Below are 21,575 nucleotides of genomic sequence, written 5' to 3' on the forward strand. Positions count from 1 at the left end.
AAGACCTAATGTGATAGTTTTAAGAGGTGGAGCTATAGGGGGTCATTAAGTCAAAAGGGCTCCATGGGTCATGAAAGGGATTAGTGCCCTTATTACAGGGCTTGAAAGAACTGGATGGGCCCCTTTTCTCTTCCATTTTTCTGCCATGTAAGGACTCAGTGACAAGGTGCCATCTTGGAAGTAGAGAGCAGCCCTTACCAGACACTGAATCTGATGGTGCTTTGATCATGAGCTTCCAAGCCTCCAGCAGTATAAGAACTAAATTTTTGTTCTTTATAAATGACCCAGTCTCAGGTATTTTGTTATAGCAGCAGGAACAAACTAAGACAGACTTGGACTCTGGAATGACTTGGGACAGTGAGCATCAGAGAAAGTGGAGACCCTATCAACCTGGCCTGACCAGTCTGTATCCTCCATGTTGTGCAGGTGATTGCTGGTTGCTGGCAGCCATTGCATCCCTCACCTTGAATGAAAAACTGCTTTACCGGGTGGTCCCCAGGGACCAGAACTTCCAGAAAAACTATGCAGGCATCTTTCATTTTCAGGTATTGTGCTTTGCTCATGGCCTTTGTCACTACTTTCTACATCCTTAAATTCTACCCCAGATCGACTGAATCAGAAACTTTGGGGGTGGGGCCCAGTAACCTATGCTTAACCATCCCTCCCTGTGATTCCAATGCATGTATACCTAAGCTTGAGAACCATTTCTTTAATGCCTCTATCTAATCAACCATGCCTCTATCTCCTTCCCATCTCCCCCAGGCCATGTGGCCTTGAGGAAGGCACTTTGGACTGAGGATCCTGAAAGGAGTGTATGAGTCACCCACTGTCCCCACTGGGTGATGCTGGGAAAGTTCTCCTATCCACAAACTCAAGAGGCTGGGTTAGATATTTCCTGGTTCATCTGACATAGATCCTGCTTTTAAGGAGCTTGGGGTTCACAAAAAGGCCCAGACTTGATCTCTGGTAGCACAGAGTTCCCATCTGTGGGTCACTGAAGGGACTCCCTCCCTTTAGTCCTATGAATAGCCACTGTGCTTTCCCACTCCCAGTTCTGGCAGTATGGAGAGTGGGTTGAGGTGGTGATTGACGACAGGCTGCCCACCAAGAACGGGCAGCTGCTCTTCCTACACTCTGAAGACGGCAACGAATTCTGGAGTGCACTTCTGGAGAAGGCCTATGCCAAGTAAGTGGGGCAGTTAGGAGCTGGGAGACTCCAGAGCTTCTCTGAAGGCTCTCACCTGTCCTTTCCCACACTTGCCTCCCCACCCCAAACTCAGGGTGTCATGGCCAAGTCTCCCCCAGCACTTGGATCTCCAAGGGCCAGAGGAGCATCCCTCCGGAATGAAGAGAAATGGAAATTTGATCGGGGAGTTTAAAACCTCATCTCTGTCCCACAGAAATGTGTGGATGATGGACACACTGCCTTGCCTCTCTAGGTCTTAGCTTTTTTCTCTTTAAAACTCCAAGATAAATTTTAGGGCATTATGAGTTTTGTAAAAAAATTATTTATTTATATGTGGTGCTGAGAATTGAATCCAGTGCCTCACACCTGCTAGGCAAACCCTCTACCACTGAGCTACAACCCAGCCCAATGTGAGTTTTAAAGGGTATGATGATGAAGAAGAAAGTGAATGTACTTAGGTACTCAAATCAACAAAGTTCCACCCTTTCCTCAGGAGCCGTTGTTCTCATTGGCATTCAATGTTGGAAGACTACTTTTGGGTTCTTTGAATGCATTTCATTTACTGATACCTCTTTCTGCAATCCAGTTTCATTCCAGTCCTATTCCCTAAGTAAGCCTCAGCAGATGCCTCTCAGTATTTAGAGAGGGTCTCCCTTGTCCCTAGAAACTTCCAGAAACCTAAACTGTTGGGGTCAGCTGTGGAAGGGTTGCTCTTGGCTTTGTAAAAGAGTATGTGGCCTGGAGAGAAGTAGTGTGAGATCCATTGCTAGCGAAATGCCAAACTGACCCTGTGAAACAGTGGCCTAAGTCCCTTCCTGACCCAGAGTCAAAATTGGCAAAGAGCCCTCCTTGACCTTCTAGACTACAAGTCAAAGCATCTTCTTTTCCCTCAACCTTTGGAGTCCTCTTGCTGGGGTTGCAAGTGACTGTGGATGGTGTATGTTTTCTTTCTTTTCCAACAGGCTCAATGGTTCTTATGAGGCTCTTGCTGGAGGGTCCACCATGGAGGGGTTTGAGGATTTCACGGGCGGTATCTCTGAGTTTTATGACCTGAAGAAGCCACCAGCCAATCTTTATCATATCATCCGAAAAGCCCTCCGTGCAGGATCTCTACTGGGTTGCTCCATTGATGTGAGCCAGGATACTTCTCTTTGTTCCCTCTCCCCAGGTGTGGTAGAGAAGGGACTAGACAGGAAGGGCGAGGCTGGGGAAGGCTTTGACAAACAGTCTGGGATTTAATGGGCAAGTCTGTTGTCTGCAGCACATGCGAGCTGGTTAAGACCTAAGTAATGGATAGAAGTGGGTTTGTCACATTCTAGGAGCCCTGATTTCCCCCTAGCTGGTAGAACCTCTTTAGTGCTGCAGGAATTGCCCCGAGAACATAGTCTTGCTCCCTGGATCCTAGACTCTATCTTTGTTACTCTCTTTTTGCTAAATAATTTTGAGATTTTGGAAAACAAATATGACCAACTATACTTAATGGACTTGGAGATCCCCGAAGAAAAGGGAAGAGGTTCTGAAAGCAGGCAAGTGTCATGACTCGATTGGAGGGTTGCCTGTTTGGAGTTCCAAGGTGGCCAAAGAGACCATGGGCTGGAGGCCACCGCCTCAAGGGTCTATTGTCATCTGCTTTCCTTTTCTCTCTTGCTGGCATAACGGGTAGTTTTTTGTGCAGCAGAGGGACACTCACAGAGAATAAATGCCTGCTGGTGTTTTAATGACTGCTAAGTCATACTCCCAGCTTGGCAGCCACATCGCACCTGCCTGGCTTAATTAAAGAGTGTTGAATGGAGGCGGCTCTATTTACCTGAGGCTCATTGCTTTGCCAGTCCCACACTGGGGCCCTCTGGCTTTGTAGTGTGTCCTTGGAAAGGGATGGTACCAAAGAGGTCAGGTTATCTACCTGAGCGGACTTTCTCCTCAACCCAGGTCTCCAATGCAGCCGAAGCAGAAGCCATCACCAGCCAGAAGCTGGTTAAGAGTCACGCATACTCTGTTACTGGAGTCGAAGAGGTAAAATTGGGTGGGAGGAGGGGAAGGCAATGTGAAATGCTGTTACCTCAAATCCAGGACGTACCTGAGAGAAGAGACAGGAGGTCACTTAAGAGGTTTAGAGTTGGCTTTGGGGCTTCCTACCCTGCTGGGGAAGGGGGTTTCTTGGCTGCACAGAGCCCTTGATGCCACAAATGTGCCCTTAGTTCTTGCTTATTATGAGGGCCCTTCTGATTTTCACACTCTTATGGAGGGGTTACTTAACCTCTCTGAGCTGCACCTCTATGAGTTCTAATTAAATGCAACTTCTCTGTTGAGTGTGGCCAGGAAAATGGTAGAGATTTTCAGTTAGATTCTATACTCAATGAAAGAAGTCTGTTTGTGTAAGTAAAACAGTGGAAATGCATAGGATCCCCCAAAAGAAAAAAGATAAATTCCCACTTTCATTTTCAGCGTGGGCTATAATAATGAGAAGGCATGCAGGTATTTCTTGTTCTCTAACCTAAGTAGTTGGAAGCCTGGACTATAATTTTCATTAATTTTATTTCTTATATTCTGACTACTTCCAAAAACATTTGGAGATGGTTTACAATAGAAAGTATGGGCACAATCAGTCCATGCAACTAAGGTAAGATGTATCAATCTAGGCTAAAGATAGTGTTAACATTGAGAAATTATTTTGCTTTGAGTTTTCCAATGACCATTGCCAAAAAAGAAATGCAATGGGTAGCCCAACTCTTGGGCTTTGGAGACACATTTTCTGGGTTTCCATCTTGCATCTACCAGTTACTAACTAGGTAGTCTTGGAAAACTGAGCATCTCTATGTCTCAGATTCTTGAGCTGCAAAATGAAGATAATAATAGTGCCCACCTCACAGGATTGTTCTGAGATTTAAATGAGGCAATCATGCATTTGAAATGCTTAGCACCGTGCCTGGTCCATATGTACTTAATGAATATTAACTGCTGTGCTATTGGCATTTGTTCAGAGGGTGTATCACGATGTCTCAACCTTAGTCAACCATAAAATCTGAATCCAAGTTAAAGCAGACATAAACTTGATTTTGTGCTCAACTCACTCTTCATTTATTCAAATTGTGAAAAATAGAGCACTTGGCCAAAACCTGAAAATATGTGTTGAAAGAAAATAAATATGTGGTCAGTTAGGGATATGTGAAAGATTTCATGCAAATCTTCCCAGGTGCAGACAGCAATTGCTTTTGTGTGTGTGGACCTTGCAGGTGGATTTCCGTGGCTGCCCAGAGAAGTTGATCAGACTCAGGAATCCATGGGGTGAGGTGGAGTGGACAGGAGCCTGGAGCGATGAGTAGGTTCCTCTTTACCTTCCTCAGTCCTTACCTCCCTCCACAGTGAAGGTCTTGTGAAACACAACAATGAGACCAAGATCATAGTGAGTTCTACAGCACTTACTGTCCCAAAATCACATGGCCTATTCAGAAGAGAGTATTAAATGGTTCCAGGCTGGAAAAAAGCAAAGTCTTTGATTATAAATTTCCGATTTGGCATTTGAGTATCGCGTTCCCTCTGCCCGCAGAGAGAGACACGACAAACGTCTGAAGCTTTGGAAGTTTATTGTGCACAGTCTTCCTTTCTTTCCCTCTTTTCTATCCCCTTCTCTCTTTTCTTTCTCTCGCTCTCTTTCCCTCTGCTTAACTCTCGCCTGCTCCGGTCGCTCCGCTTCTCCTGCTCGGTCGCTCGCTTCTCCGCTCGGCTCACGCCTGCTTCGGCCGCTCCGCTTCTCCCACTCGGCTCTCGCCCTCGCTCGCACTCTTCTTCCTCGCTTCTACTACTCCTACTCTCAGCTTCTTCTTGCTCTCAGCTTCAGCTTCTGCTTCTCTTACTCTCCCACTCACCAGGCTTATATACACTTCAACCAATCAGGGGAGAGTACATGAGGTAAACGCACGGACAGCTGCAGGCATAGAATAGGTACACGAGGGGGGCATGCTCTAATCACATTGTTAACTAGCCAATCATTGGAATTCGCTGGTTGTTTACTGTATAGCTGGCCGCTTTTGGCTCAGCGCCAGGCGCCATCTTGACCGTACCCAAGGCTGGGGGTCCCGGAAACCCCGACATATCCCCCTTCTTTATTATTAAACTAAGGCTCGGGACCGTGTCTGTCTTAGGCTGAGTGGTCAGCATATGTCCTTACCCGTCATCAGAGCCTGCAGAGCATGCTGCAGCTCCTGTCTTAGGTTGGTACACAGCCACCTCCTTCATTACCTGTCTTTGACTACCGGTCCAGCATCAAGAGCCATACTAATGGGGGGCTGTCAGCCTTTAGGGCGGTCATGGCCTGATGAAAGATAATCTGATCTCTCTATTGGCTAGCTCGTAGATACATGCCAAAACGAATGAAGAGAAGGAGGCCAAGGCAGAGGAGTACCACCATAGCTCCTAAGCCTGCCCGCTGTTTGATAAATCTATAAACAGAAGAAAAACCATGTAGCCATATTAAATACAGAAACAACATACATCCCAGTAGAGTTACAATACGGGCAACACAAACAGCTCTCAGGGAATAAACGCATCCCAGTCCCAAAAGTTCTTGCAAGGTATCCACTTGTTCTTGTATTAAGTCCACTCTCTGATAGAGTCTCTATGGTCTGTAAGGCTGCAGCTGTATTTTCGGCCGAATGATCGTTGTTATGGTTGTGTCAATGCTGCTACTGCAAGGACTGTGATGGCAATGATCACGGCTGTTGCAATGTCAAAGCCTCTTCTGTTTCTTGATAATAGCACTGGCAATTCTATATCTGCAACAGAAACTAGGACTGGTAGGCAGATAGGAATGTGCATCAAAATTGCACGGGTGGCAAAAGAACCATTCCAGCATTGTGAGAGATAGCACACGGTTAGTGAACAGTTAAGAGGTGTTATTAGAAATGTTAGTTGGTAGAAACATAAAAGGGAGGAAATACACAAGCTGACGTGGGAGGAAAAGCAAAATTACAGCTAGGGTCAGCAGAACGAGTTGCTCTACTCTGGGTCTGATTTGTAGTATGATTCCAACGGCAGAGTGCAAAAATTCCTCCTGTTAAAGCAAAGAAAGACTAGAGATATCCTTGTCACCAAAAACAGCACGACCTGAAAAATCATCAGTAGAATTGACAGGCTTGTAGAGGAATTGGTGAAAAACAAGAAAAGGAAGGATAAAAAATGTGTTAGTTAGAAGTAAAAAATATGGCCAGGCTAACAATGGCACATAGGTTCCGGATTTGCCTTTCCGTCTGAGTTTTTGTTATTGGAGGAAGGCTCAGGCTCGCCATTGCGAGGAGGAGCAGCATCACTTGCATGCTGTAAAACTCTGATTAGCCTTTCTGGAATCCAGACTGGAGTCTGTTGATCCTGTGGGAAAATACAAACAGACCCTCGGACCCAACGAAGGACTGGATCCGGTCCTTTCCAACAACCTGTCTTCCCTCAGCTAAAGGCTCGGTGAGTGAAGGTTTTTTGTTTTTATCTCGCAGACAGGATTTAATAAGAGACCAAATAGCCATAGTGCCTACTGGCAAAGGGTTTTGCCTATCCGCTATACGAAGGTCCTCCCCCAGCTGTTCCCACTGTAGGGTATTCAAAAGGCCCTCATCCAAAAACCAAGGGGAAACCCTTTCCACAGTATCGAGAAATACTTTAGCTGTTTTTTCCTTTAATGGCGTCCCATGGTTTTTTAATAGCTCCCTGAGGGGTTGCTGCATTCTGAATTTAGACGTTTCAGACCCCATTGTTACTAATTTGAATAGCTTCAGTTATGGCAGTTACAATAACAAACAGTGGCCTAGCTGCCAGGAGCAACAAGATTACTGAAAGGAAAACTATCTATCAAGTGTGCATTAAAATTTTTATAGCGGCTTTTCACGTGCTACCTATACCCTAATTGGACCGCTTCAAGCGTGTTTCTACTTTCACTTTTAATTGGACCGCGTTCCACGCGTCAGGACCGCTGCTGGCGTATCCCGATACCGGACCACCTTCCGTGTGTCCTTATTTTTATTTTAATCGGACCGCATCCCGCGTGCCCCCAGGACCGCTGATGGCGTATCCTGATACCCTTTAACTGGACCGCATTCCGCGTATCCCCAGGACCGCTGATGGCGTATCCTGATACCCTTTAACTGGACCGCATTCCGCGTATCCCCAGGACCGCTGATGGCGTATCCTGATACCCTTTAACTTTTTTTTATAACCGGTTTAACTTATTGAAAATTTTTTAAGATATCTTACCTTGTCTTCTTTATAAACCCTTCATGTTCCCGGGTTTCGGCACCAGTTATCGCGTTCCCTCTGCCCGCAGAGAGAGACACGACAAACGTCTGAAGCTTTGGAAGTTTATTGTGCACAGTCTTCCTTTCTTTCCCTCTTTTCTATCCCTTTCTCTCTTTTCTTTCTCTCGCTCTCTTTCCCTCTGCTTAACTCTCGCCTGCTCCGGTCGCTCCGCTTCTCCCGCTCGGCTCACGCCTGCTTCGGCCGCTCCGCTTCTCCCGCTCGGCTCACGCCTGCTTCGCACTCTTCTTCCTCGCTTCTACTCCCACTCTCAGCTTCAGCTTCTTCCTACTCCCCCACCCATCAAGCTTATATACACTTCAACCAATCAGGGGAGAGCACACGAGGTAAACGCGCGGACAGCTGCAGGCATAGAATAGGTACACGAGGGGGGCATGCTCTAATCACATCGTTAACTAGCCAGTCATTGGAATTCGCTGGTTGTTTACTGTATAGCTGGCTGCTTTTGGCTCAGCGCCAGGCGCCATCTTGACCGTGCCCAAGGCTGGGGGTCCCGGAAACCCTGACATTTGAGATTTTGGCAGCTCCATTGAATTTTGCTTAGTGCTCAATGGTTTCCCTGTTTTCTTCCTACTACACCTTGGTGGTCAGATCGATCATTCACAATCTGATCTTTCCACTCCAAAAACATTGGATTCTCTGACAGGCCAAGCCCCTCAGCTCTGAGAGGAAATGAGGATGCTGGGAGAATAGAACTTGATCCTGGGAGTCATGGCCCCAGACAGGCAGTGATGAATGAGGGTGTCGCCCATGAACTCATGACCTGGGTGGGTATTGATCATTGACTGGAAGGCAGCCTCTCTGCTTGAGGGGAAGTTACTCAGAAATGGTGATGTCCCAGGACAGCTGCATCCTGGAATCGATGTCTCAATGACACAGGAGGATGGGGAGGGCATGGGGTGGTTTCTGTCAAGTTAGCACAGCTGGCCCAGGGAAGAAAGGCTGTACTTGGGAAGGAATTACAAGGCACAAGTCTTATTAATAAAGAGCCACCAGATATGAAAATTGTCACCATTATACCCTCTCCTAATAAATCCTTAAGCCTTGAGTGTACACCCAATTCTGTCTGTCCATATTCTGTGATGTCACAGGGCCTTAAGAAAGAACTTTATCACATTTAATTAAACATAATTACTGCTTATTACTTCTCAGAGCCACAGAACTTTCCTCCAGGCCTGTGTCAGGAAGGGCCACAGATGGGCTTCCTGATGAGAGTTTCCACTCCACTGCCTAACATTGAGCATACCCCAAAACTTCAATTCTGCTAACTGCCCTAAATGGATGACATGACTGAATGAAATAGAAACCCCAGGCTTTGTTCATTTTCACCAATAGCCATTCACAATGACAGACACCAAAAGGGTTTGCTTGACTTTATCTCCTTTCCCTGAGGCTACCCAGTTCCTGACAGGCTGGGAAAGGCCCCAGGGCTGGGGTGTGTGTGGGGTAGGTGGAGTCAAGTCCTGGAGGTTCTACCAAGCTAGACACCATAGCTTGGGATATTTATATACTGGTTGTTGGAGAAAGAGGGTGCCGAATCTCTGAAATGACATCCCTAAAATCAGCCCAATGTCTAGATTGATTTTGCTTTTTTTTTTTTTTTTTTTCAAATTTGTAAAAACCAACTGGGAGATTTAGATCTGAAATTCTCCAACTTGTTCCCTAATCTTTATTTATAACAAGCACATTCTGAAATCCAGTTTTGATTAAATGAGTGTTTCAATTGAATTTAAGAAGTCCCCCAAACTCCTCTGCTAATTCCTGGGGCATTGGAGGCCAGCTCTAGGGGATGCTAGACTTGGCTGTGCCTCAGCTTCTATGTTGGGGCAGGAAGAGGTTGGGTTTTGTTGAAAATATTCAGGGAAGAGATGTGTGTGTGTGTGTGTGTGTGTGTGTGTGTGTGTGTGTTTAAGTGGATCTTGATACTGCTCAGTTATTTAGATGTTGCATACATATTTCAGAAAAACCTACCTTTGTAAAGGTCAGATAAACTGGAGATGGCTTTTGAACAAAGTATGTGGATAGTGTCAAGGAAAGGTCAACAGCAGGAGGCCTCACAGGGTGACACTCCTTCAGGGAAGTTGCCATAAAGCTGGGCCTGACAGTTATTCTTGCAGGCTCTTTCCATGTACCCCAAACTGGCCAGAGCTTCTTACAATATATTCACCCCAGACTGATAGATGGGCCAGAATGATAACTGTCTAGTGGGTACTGGAGTGCCTGTCCTTCTTGTCACCAGACCTCTTGTATCTCCTCTCCTGGATTTCCTCATTCCTGTGGTCAGGGGCCTGGGTGTCCTAAATGAAAATGTAAAACTTGTCCAGAGAGTGACGGTGAGAGCAGGTCCATAATGCTTCTGCTGCATGCACAAGGTTACCTGCTGGTGTCCATGTCCTGGCCTCATGTCCACCCCAGAGTCCACCCATATGGTCCTGCCTGCCTATCTACCTGCAGTATTTTGATACCTCCATTTCAGGCCCTTAGGGGGATCTCTTGATGCAGTATATAGCTTGTCTCTCAGGAATGACCACTTCTGCTCCACCCCCTGCCCCATCCAGTGCACCTGAGTGGAACTACATAGATCCCAGGCAGAAGGTATTGCTGGACAGAAAAGCTGAGGATGGCGAGTTCTGGTAAGAGGCTGCTTAGCCACTTAGTTATGACTCCATTCCAAATTCTGATGTGGGTACAGCCCATCTCCAGATCTTCCAGGAATGGGACATGGTCTTGGTCATGGTGGCTTTCATTCTTCACCCACCTTTTGCTCTAGTATAATTCTACCTCTATATTCACATATCTAAAGCACCCAAATCACTATATCTGGGCCTCGAGCCATGAGCCCATGAGCCCACCTACCTTCAATGAGCAGAGAGTTCTACTTTTGGTTCTTTACATCTGAGATTCATCTTTCCATCATAATAGGACTACTTCCTTTGCTAGAGGCTAGGGAAGATGAAAAGGATCCCCTTTGTTCTTGGTAGGACTTAGGGGACATATATATGCTGGATATCACTGAGAATTAAATAAAAAACTCCTATGGACAGAGGCAGGGGCTGTGTTCACATCACCTCCAGGGGGTTCTTCCAGTTCGAGACCTGACTATGTGGCTGGTAGGTATGTAAGTGGGGTTCTCTAAGAGCGGGGATGCTAACCATGGTGAGGAATCTGGATGGTAGTCTTGGCATGTTCCTATCAGTGGACTGTTGAACAGATTTAGTGAGCCCTTAGCCTCTGGGACCACTCACAGGACTCTTCTGGTGGGTGTGCCTTTAATCACCCCTCTAGCCCTGCTCCCTTGACAGAGTCCTTGGGTTCCTCTGTCTCCTCAGGATGTCATTTTCAGATTTCTTGAAGCAGTTCTCCCGCCTGGAAATCTGCAACCTTTCCCCAGACTCTCTGAGCAGTGAGGAGGTGCACAAATGGAACCTGGTGCTGTTCAATGGCCGCTGGACCCGGGGTTCCACTGCTGGTGGCTGCCAGAACTATCCAGGTAAGGTGGAGGGCTGCCTGGCGTGTCCTCCCTGAGTTGGGTGACTTCATATGTTAATCTTGGGATAATTCCTTTGGACTTGAGGGCCTGCTTGTCCCCAGGCTCAGAGGCCAGGGCAGCAAGGATGGGTGGCCTGATCTCATTCAGCTTCAAATCAGCCCTGCTTTGCCCACCTGCCCCTGCCTCCAAAGGGTGTGCTTCCTACTAACATCTACCTACAAAGGATGTGCTTTCTTGTTCTTGGCTAAGACCTATTCTCCTGGGCTTCCCTGCAGAGGAACATGGGCCCAACATCTGCTGTGTCTATAGGCTGCACCCCACAGAGGAGCTGGTTTGCTTTGTGTGGGCATCTGAGTCAGAGATGGAGTGGTGAGACAGGGGAAGTCGGGGATAGCCACACACAGTGCATGCGAGTGGCCACCTTGCACTCCTATGGGAGTCACTGGGGCCCCCCTGCAGGGAGAGTCTGGTGCAAAACATTGCTTCTGCACTAACCTGGGTCCTCATCTTATTACAGGGGGGTCGCCTTATCCGGTTCACAAAAGATCACTAATATGTACATATATAGGCTCCTCCTAGGTTGAATCTGCTGAGGCAACACCTGACGAAGAATCTCTGAAAAATGACTCCACATCTCTTAAGGAGAAATGAAGGAAAGCTAAACCTGCTGTCTTCACTTTGCACCTCCCCCACACTCCCTGCCGGGTTTGCTGTTGTGTGTTGATTTGGGTTGATTGAGTGGGATGCTCAGGGTGGGGCCAGTCATGATCTTCCAACATGAAGCTCAGTGCAGGAAGGGGCATTATCATAAAATCCCAGGTGGATACAGTCTGGAGGCTTGACAAGTTCTCTTCCATCCTTATCCAACCAGAGCTCCCATTTCCGGTGGCAGAAACCAGAATGCTGGGCAGACAGGAATGAGAGGAGTCTGTGTCCTGCCCCTCTTGCTTAGCTGAACGGCTGTGAGCCCCTGGGAGGGACATTTCCCTTCCCTAAGCTTCAGTTTTTTAATCCTCAGAATGGGGTGATAATTCTTAACTTCCAACCTTACTTGGGTCTCAGTGAGCATCTTAACACAGGGCGTATAGGGAAGTGCTCTGTAAACTGTGTAGCATCATACAAATGGGATGGATTATCTTTATGGCCCATTCTCTTCCTCCAGTACTGCTAAGGAGTAAACAAAAAATGTAGGGATTGCAGTAATGTTGCATTTGGGAGAAATTAAAATATGCTCACCATTAGCAAGCTCTTAGAAAATGTAGAGGAAATTCGCATGGATCATTTTGGGAGCTCAGAACTGTAGGGGGTGCCCAACGTATCTGCATGTATCAAATCATAATCCCATCTGTGCTGCCAACTAGCTGTCAGGAAGAGATGGATTGTTCTTGCCCTTTGGTAATGATGTAAGTATAGAAGATTACCGAATTTTCTATCTCCCCTGGAATCTACAGATAGTTGGCTTTAAAATCCATACCTCTGTGCCGCAAACCAAAAATCTGGAAGTGGAGATTCTGAGGAGGTGGAATTGAATAAACAATCTTACTGTTAAGAAAAAAATAACCAATGACTCTTGGTCACCTGGGAGTGCTATTGGTATTTCATGGAGTTGGGTCTTCACTTAGAGGATGCAAAAAACTCAAAAGCTAAACAACAACAACAACAACAACAACAATAAAACCAAAATACAAAGTTCAAAAACCAACCACCCTCTTCTGCTCCTTTCTCCCCTCCAGGGTACATCATTATTGAAATCATTGAGGCCCTCGCCTAGAGCCACTGTCAGGCTGATCCTTTTCAATTATCCTCTGCTCTGAACTCTGTCATAGAATTGCTGGGTGTCCTCAGATGATTCTTTTCACTTCTCTGTGCCTTGGCTTGTCTAGTCACTATCTAGAGAGTTTTTTTAAATTAAACTCATCTTTAAAATGAAGGATTCCTCTTAATATTCATAGGTGGTGTGTAGGAATGCTTTTTAATTGCATGATTCCTTATACGTAATTAAATGACTTTCTCTTGAAAGGAAGTGTGTCTCATCAATGGGCTGCAACACTGTCACCATCACATGAGGTCCTTGGACTGATGGACAGAGAATTTGTCTTCAGGGCTGCATTGGGCTGTGATCTGAATCTGGGTTCTTCTCTGAGGGAGAACACATGCCAGTCAGTCTATCTGTTTGGGAGCCCTCCTCGGTAGCTAGATTCTTCGGGGACTTTGTCCTCCTCTGTCCCAGACATGCTTTCTTCATGATACCTCCCTTCCTCCAGGGTTTGTCTCCACAGTCCAGGAGCTGGGGACAAGGAGTTATTAACTGTTTCCCCAGTGGGACTTGGATGTTACCTCCTAGTGCAGCCCAGGGTAACTCTGGGATCCTGGGAACTGGAATATTCTCAGTCAAGCAGGGCTGGCTTTGATTGAATGCTTGGGTGGATGAAAGGACAAGTACAAATTTTCCTAGTGCTACAGGATGAGTTTGCTCATGAGTGGGGTGGAAGGAGGGAGGAGAAGGGCCTGACCAACTTGGAGAACACTTTCTGAGGCCTGTTTAGCAGGAATAGCTTGACCAGAGTTGTGCTTTCAATGGGATAACCAAGGTTCTTCTCTTTTATTTTATTCTTCTTCATCTCCTAACCCCCCCACTCCCCACAATGGAACCAACATTACTGGGCAATTTCTAGCCACTTACTGGACCAATCCACAGTTCAAAATCCATTTGGACGAGGCAGATGAGGACCAGGAGGAGGGAGTTGGTGAACCCTGCTGTATGGTGCTGTTGGGTCTGATGCAGAAAAATCGCAGGCGACAGAAGAAGATAGGACAGGGCATGCTTAGCATCGGCTATGCCATCTACCAGGTATTGAAGAGTTGGGATCATTTTTACCGCACACTTCATGTCTTTGGTATGATGTGTTGGCCCATAATTGGACTATATCTTTGCTATTGCTCGAATCTTCCTGATCAAGCATCGTCTTTGCTCCCCTAAGTATCTCTCTCAATGACCTTACTGAGGCCTGAATTCCACAATTAGAGATTCATTCGTATGGCTCAAGTCTCTGTTGTTAACACTGAGATGTGCAATTCCTTAAACTTTGCCTGTTAATTGAGAACTCATTGTAAATTTATTTATTAGATGCATCTTAGGTAACCGTAGATAAGAACATGGGGGCAAAAGGCACTTGAGGTGACATAGGCAAATAAGAGGCATCACTAAGGAGAAGGAGGTTAGATACGGGAGCTGAAGATACAAACCCCCTTCTTCCCACTGTGGGCAACCTGGAGACATTTGTTGGAACATAACAGGGCATAGTTTGGGGACACATGGCCGTTTTTGGTTCTGATGTCTCTGGAGTGGGGAACACAACTGGTGCTGCTCTTGACCTTCAGCCTGTGGCTCAATATGCCAGTTTTTGCCCTTGGTAACCACCCTTCTCTGAACTTAACCTCACAGATATATTAAAACGAGAATTTTAGGTCTTGGTGAACTAGCAAGGAAGAAACTGGAATCTACTTCTTCATACAGGCAAAGATTTCTTATAACAAATTCCAGGGGGATTTATGGTATTTTTTTTTCTAATTTTTGTTAAAAATGAATTTCATGGGGCAAAAATTACAATTCTAATCAAAAAGACTAAAAGTTGGCAGGAGACTCAATGACCCAACATCTCAGTATAAATTAATGCATGAAAAAAGAAAAGTGCAATTGCCAAACTCATACCATCCTCCCCTATCCCTTAATCTGTCTATTCTGGAATTTAGGACCTTAGAGTTTAGGGCGTGTGTGTGTGTGTGTGTGTGTGTGTGTGTGTGTGTGTGTTATATGTTGGTGGACTGGTATTTGGAACAGTTGCTGCCTGATGGCAGGATAAAGAATTGCAAATTAATAAATTACAATTCTATTCCCGATTAGCTCTTCTAGCTCCAACTAAAATGTAAATACTACAAAACCAGACTCATAGCTTACAGGTATAAAAACCTAAGAAGGCACTTTTTATATGAATATTAATATAACAAACTTCAGTGAGCATCTATTATGTACCCCATGTGGAGCTGAAAGTTGGGGACACACAGGAATATCACAAGGTTACTGCCCTCAGAGTGCCTACCATTTAGTGTGGAAAATCAGACGCACACCACTAGGCAGGTCTCATCTGCTATGATTGGGACCAACGTGGTGGGCTGGGGGATCCTTAGCTTCATGAGACTTTGATCAGAGATTCAAAAGATGACCTAGATTTCAAAGGTGAAGAAGGGAGAACATTCTAGCCTGAGGGAGTGCTATGTGCTTCTCAACAGCTTGAAAGTAAGTAACGGTTTTGGAGAGAGAACAGTCAACTGACAAGGCTTCAGGGTGAGGTAGCTACTCAAGAGATAGTGCCTCCGGTTCTCAATCCATCGAGTCTACCTTACATAGTATTCATTTCATGATAGCATTGTGAGATATAGCATTTGCACTCAAAAATAATACATAAAACATGCCCGTTCTTCAGGCATCAAATTATAGCTGCTTATGAAATACTTTCATGTATGTGATCCATGGTCTTTCTTCTGATAAGAGGCATATAATTTAGGCATATATTCTGATAAGAGGCATATAAGCAATGTTAAAATTAGGTTGAGGGAATGAACGTAGGGAGAAGCTGGGGCTATAAGGAGCAGCTGGGGTTGTAGGGAGTAACTGGGGTTTTAGGGATGCCATACTCTTATCCCTGCATCTTCTTTCTCTGGCCTTAACTGTCTGAAACTGGAGTCTAGTTTGAAGATAAAAACCTACCACCTATAGAGAAGCAACCAGGAATTCCTGAAGGCTAAAGAGCCCTCCTCCTCCTGTCTTCTCTCTGTCCCTTTCATCTTCCTGCAGTGACAATAGGCTCCTGCCAGGCAGGTCTGTCATTTGCACTCAGGATTCTGCACTTCCTAGATGGTTGTCTCTTCCCATCTCTCCATGGGCAATGGTTAAGACCTTCTCTTCTGTCTCCCTGCACTTGCCTGGCTCAGTTCCTGCCCAGTGACTGTTGGCGGGGTGAATTTGGAGCATATTGACAGTAGCTGCAGTGGTTGAGCTTTTAATGAAAAGACTGCCAAGGTAGTTAGGAAAGCCCCTACTGGGGTGGGGAAAAGCCCTTGCTTTCAGGCCTGGAGTGGGGAGGGAGATTTCTGTAGGGGACTCTGCTTTCCCAGACAGTCAGGGGTTCTGCATGGATAATTTTGGTTTCAACTCAAAATTAAAGGAGGAACAGTGACCCCAGACTGTTTCATGTTTGCTGCCAATGACAAATGGATGCTTGCTGGTCCCAATTTCCCCTCATTTTGTTGTTTCTCAGAGTTGTAGGCAGTTGCCCATTGACCTTCACCAACAGCAGTGCCTGCCCTGCTCTTCTGGTTCAAACAGCCTGTGTGGTAGGGAAAAAGGAGGGAAAAGGACACGTGGGGATTGGAGTCCTCTTCTCTAGTCTAACACAGGAGCTCTGGGCATGACAGAGCTCCCATTCTGGATCTGAGAACTCATCTCTTGTGGGAGTCAACATTTCCAGTTTGAAATAAGAGAGCCGAACTGAAACTAAGTTAGTGAAAAAGAAATTTACCACCTCATGTGATCAGACTGAGGGAAGGAGAGGGACACTTGGGACAAGGGACTTCAATGCTACTATGACTCTTTTTCTCCACATCTCCTGTTTACTGTTGATGCTCTTTTCCAGGATAGATACTGTAAATGTCTTTATCCTGTAATATCACCAGCATGAGGGAAGGGGCTTCTTTCTTAGTTCCAGTTGCAAAAATTCTAGAGAATTTTTTGATAGAACTTGGGTCACATGCCTATTCTTGGACCACTTATGATGACCAAGGGAAGGACAAAATTATGGCTCAAATTGAGTGAGATCCCTTCTCTGTCCCAGACCTTGATCTGGTGGGCCAGGTCTGTAGGTTTGTAAGAAGATATTAGCTCTTATTTGAGCCTGAAGTTTATTACTCTTGAAGAACCTGGGATCCTGGTAGATTATACAACTAGAAATAAAGTGAAAAAAGTAGAACCTGCCCTCCACTCCCAGATTTCTAGGACTCAGTAGTTTATGAAAGGCCTTGAAATTCATTATAACTGTCCAGACTCAGAAATGCTGACTAGTTTCTCACTTCAGCACCAACTAAAGCTGCGAAACTCTACCATCTACAAAACCTAGGGAGGAATGCAAAAGCACATAGGGAGGATCTTGAACTCTCAAGTAACCTGCTCTTGTCTTCTGTCCTGTAGGTCCCCAAGGAGGTATGTGAGTACTGTACTGACAGAGACATCCTTCCTTTGGTAAGAAAGAGATTGGGTGCCTGTCCCACAGCACCAACTGCTTCTTATAATGGAAGCCTGTTCTCCTGTGGACTCACGTGATCCAGTGAGCTGGTACCCTGAGGGTGGGTAAAGATAAGCCCAAGTCCCACCTACCATGTTCCCTGGGAAGGGAATAGTGGTTATCTTTGCCCCTTGTGTGTCTGATGTTCTGGTCTGAACAAGATGATTATAACACAACTTAGATTCCTATTTACCTGGCCAACAGAAATAAATGTCCTGATCTCTGGTAAGAAAAGAAAGTACCAAGTTTATCTTCTTAGTTCTCTGCTTTTCCTGTGCCTCAGTACTTTCCACCTGGGTTAGGGAGCCATATTATCATTGTCACACTTCTATCTGGAATTTCTTCTGCCATCTCAGGTTTCACCCACTCTCTCATCCACCTCAGCTAGTTGAAGGTAGGAGTCCCAGGCAGCAATCCTGGGAGGAAACCTGCATAACTCATTGTGAGACTGCAGTCAGCACAAAATGAGGCCCCTGCACATGCTAGTGATGGTCTCCTTTGTTATAACTGAAGAGTTTTAAAAAGTCAATGCCCAACCTACATCCCATCTCAGTTATATCAGAATCTCTGGGCAGGAGTGGAGGATCCAGGCATCATAGATTTGTAAATGACCCATGTGATTCCATTGTACAGCCAAGGCTGAGACCCATTGTTCAGTCTGGAGTCAATTATGTAGCTCTGCATCTGCCCTACTGCAGCCTTCCTCCTACTTTTCCAGGTTCTCAAGCTTGTCCAGTGATGTAGCATATACCAACAGAACCCAAATTCACAGACCCCAAGCCTATAAAATGTACCAAGGTTAGAGCCTACTGGTCTACCCTGCCCATGGATCACAAATGCATTTTATTATGGAGGGAACAGACAAGGGCATAAGGATGATTCAGAGTGAACACCTCTTCACTACTAAAATTAAAAACAAACCTGAGTTAAATAAAGTTGATGGTGGTTCCCATCAGAAATGCCCCATTTATATGAGCTCAGGGTCATGTACACACACACAGTGGAACTTTCCTCAAGAGCACCTCATGGTTCCCTTAATGTGCCCCTGTGGATCTGGTATTCTCCAAGTGTCAGTGAGTCTTTAGATCAAAGGTTGTCAAACTTGAAGTTGCCTCAGAATCCCTTGGAGGGTTTGCTAAAGCACAGGTGACTGAGCCCAACTCCTGGAGTTTCTGATTTTGTTGGTCTTAGGTTCCATAATTTGCATTTCCCCTAGGTTTCATCTGGTCTGCTCCCACACTTTGAGAAGTACCATCAGTTAAACCTGCTGGATTCCTGTCCTTTTCCTCCTGAGTCATGTCGAGAGATTTGAGGACCAGGGACCTGTTGCACCAGCTTGTGTGTGGTCCCCTGTGGGAAGAGGGGACCTAGCTCTTATTTTAGTGTCTCCAATTCCCACACCAACTTCCCAAACAGGGCTTCTCTAACCTGCTCCACCCTGAAACTCAGCTTGCCTCTTTCCCAGCCCAACCCAACTGGAGTTTACTTCTCCATTTCTTTCTCTCTCTCTTTTTTATTGGTGCATTATAATTATATATAATAGTGGGATTCATTGTTACATATTTGTACATGAACACAACAGCACAATATAATTTGGTCAATTTCATTCCTCATTGCTTCCCCATTTCAGCACTACTTATTATTGTCTTCTGCAGGGTCCCCCTCTCTCCCCTTGTTATCTTCAGGGATGGCAAGAATAACATTCAGTTAGGACTGGGAGTATAACTCAGTGGTAGAGCATTTGCCTAAGGTGTGTGAGTTCCTGGGTTTCATTCCCAGAATTGCACACACACACACACACAAATACATGTAACTCATGACACTTAGACCTTAGTCATGATCTTGCTGACTGTGCCCCCAGCATTCTTTTGCCCAGAGTGTAAATATTTTTAGTGGGAATCTCAAGCACTGTGACTGCTGAGTCAGCAGGGACTGCCTGGGGGATTCCTGTGAAGTGTTGGCCAGGGTAGTGGGGACAGGTGGCCCTACTTTCCTCCCCTGCTTAGCAGATCTGTGGTCCAAGAAGGGTCTGGTGGCCATGTATGGACACAGCCCACTCCAGGGTGGGCATTCTAGATTCAGGTCACATAGAGGTCATAGACCTTGCAGCTTCTCAGTACTTGCCCTCTGTCACAGCATCATGATGAAGATTGATCATAAAGATACAGTGCTATGGGAGGCTTAATTAGAGCAATAACAATGGTGGCACCTGTGTTTTCAGAGCACTCTGCAGTCACTAATTAGCCTGTACCACATACTAATAACCTCTCCCTTCCCCACAACAGATGGCGGGGGGTCATAGGGAGCATCTTCCCCTCTGGGAGGAGAACTAGGCCCTGAAGAGGCCAAGAGGGACCCAAACTGGGCAGGCAGAGACTGCCTCCTCTGCCTGCCTCCTTCAGAGTTGTCTCCTTGGGCCCCGGCCTGTCCACCTCAGCCACCTTGCTGAACAATTTTCCCAGGTAGTCAAGGGTGAGTGGCCCATCTGGCAACTTGTGTTTGAGGACCAGGATCAAACCTCACTCTCCAGCCTTGGGTCTGTACTGAGAAGGTCACTGTCATATCTGCAGGGACAGTTGCGGAGTAAGAGTCTGTTGGAATTAGGAGGAAAGCTATCCAAACAGCACACACCAGAGGCCCTGGGCTCAACCTTTCATTTTGGGGAGGTTCAGAAAGCAAAAGGTCCAGCCACTCTCAAGCAGGCAAGGTCAGTGCCTCCAACAGGGCCTGGCTCCAAATACACTTGATGATTGACACACAGTGAGTTCATGACAGAATTCAAGGCCTGATTCTCAGAGTGGTATTAAAAACCAACGATCCCTAAATCAGCACTATAAAACCCAACTCTTAGCTTTCATCTTCCAGGATTTAGAAAGAAATTGATTCTGCCTGTTGCTTACAGCTGGAGAATCACACAGATGTGCACCTGGGCAGGGACTTCTTCCTTGGTCACCAACCCTCCGTTCACTCCAGTACCTATGTCAACCTGCGGGAGGTGTCTGGCCGTGCTCGGCTGCCCCCTGGGGAGTACCTGGTGGTGCCCTCTACCTTTGAGCCCTTCAAGGATGGCGACTTCTGCTTGAGGGTGTTCTCTGAGAAGAAGGCCAAGGCCCTGTGAGTCTTGTTTCACTCTGTGGTGGGGCAGGGTTGCCTGAGCACTGGGTCAGCGGAGGGGAATGGCTACACATAGATGCTGGGGCCACATCACTGGGTGACCTGCTCCTGGTTGATATTTCCAGAGGAAATTTGTCAAACATCACAGGTCCCAAGGTCCTTCATGGGGTGTCCACCTCTTGCCTCCTCCTCTTTGTTCTATAGGACACCTGGGGTTTCCTTGCAAAAGTTGGTCAAGGCTGGAGAGAAAGGGCGCCAGTAGTAGCCTGGTTAGAAGGAGTCCCGCCCATCTAGGAGGGCACAAGAGGTCAGAAAGCAGGGTGTAGGGGAGCACACCATCTCCTTCCCAGCGCTCACACACACACACACACACACACACACACACACATACATACCACACTGTATAATCACATACACACACTGCACCCACATGTACACAACACATACAAAATACACATCACACAGTGTGCACAAAACACAGTGCACACATAGACACACACACACATAAAACATAAATCCACCACATACCACATAGACATCACACATTACACATACACAACACATACTACACACAGCACACACAGTACACGAGCCCTCCCACCTTATATACCTTATCCCCTGTACTATACAAACACCACACAGATACTGCATACATACACATAGAGCACAGCACGCATATGGTACAAGCATGCACACAGGGCTGTGATTTCTTGCTGGCTCATCTCCATGAGGCCATTTCAACAGGGATTCATGTAGCCAGGCTCTCAGGGAAGAAGAATGGTAACTGGGGTAAGGTGATGGGAAAACTCCTCAAAATTTGCCAGGCTAGATCTTCTAGAATCCCTTAGAGAGAATATTCAACTTGAATATTCTCATTTTGATGAAAAATTTAGGGAGAAGTGGAGGTTGGGGCAGTAAAGGGTAGGGATTCTGGTTAAAGATTGGGTTTATGCAATTTTTAGTAGGAACTGAAGGTCTCAAGTGGTCAGTTAGTTCCTCAAAAGAGTCAAAACTCCTAAAAGAACCTAGTTATTAAGCGAACTTTTAACTTTCTCATGTTTAGTTTCTTTCTTTGTATTTCAGGGAAATTGGGGATGTTGTAGCTGGAAACCCCCACGAGGTATGCAATCTCTTACTATTCCAAGTT

General features: G+C 46.1%; 1 protein-coding gene across 1 annotated transcript in view; it reads left to right on the forward strand.

The window, feature by feature from the left end:
• Capn8 (calpain 8) overlaps window positions 1–21,575 on the forward strand; it is a 90,167-nt gene that overhangs the window by 51,336 nt on the left and 17,256 nt on the right. The window contains exons 3-13 of the mRNA XM_047520649.1: window positions 427–545; window positions 1,053–1,186; window positions 2,149–2,317; window positions 3,116–3,199; window positions 4,420–4,505; window positions 10,045–10,119; window positions 10,816–10,976; window positions 13,652–13,827; window positions 17,221–17,232; window positions 20,217–20,428; window positions 21,512–21,548. Coding sequence (XP_047376605.1) covers window positions 427–545; window positions 1,053–1,186; window positions 2,149–2,317; window positions 3,116–3,199; window positions 4,420–4,505; window positions 10,045–10,119; window positions 10,816–10,976; window positions 13,652–13,827; window positions 17,221–17,232; window positions 20,217–20,428; window positions 21,512–21,548 — 1,265 coding nt within the window. The remainder of the gene's footprint in view (window positions 1–426; window positions 546–1,052; window positions 1,187–2,148; window positions 2,318–3,115; window positions 3,200–4,419; window positions 4,506–10,044; window positions 10,120–10,815; window positions 10,977–13,651; window positions 13,828–17,220; window positions 17,233–20,216; window positions 20,429–21,511; window positions 21,549–21,575) is intronic.

Source organism: Sciurus carolinensis, chromosome 12, assembly GCF_902686445.1.
Source record: "Sciurus carolinensis chromosome 12, mSciCar1.2, whole genome shotgun sequence".
Taxonomy (NCBI): Eukaryota; Metazoa; Chordata; class Mammalia; order Rodentia; family Sciuridae; genus Sciurus; species Sciurus carolinensis.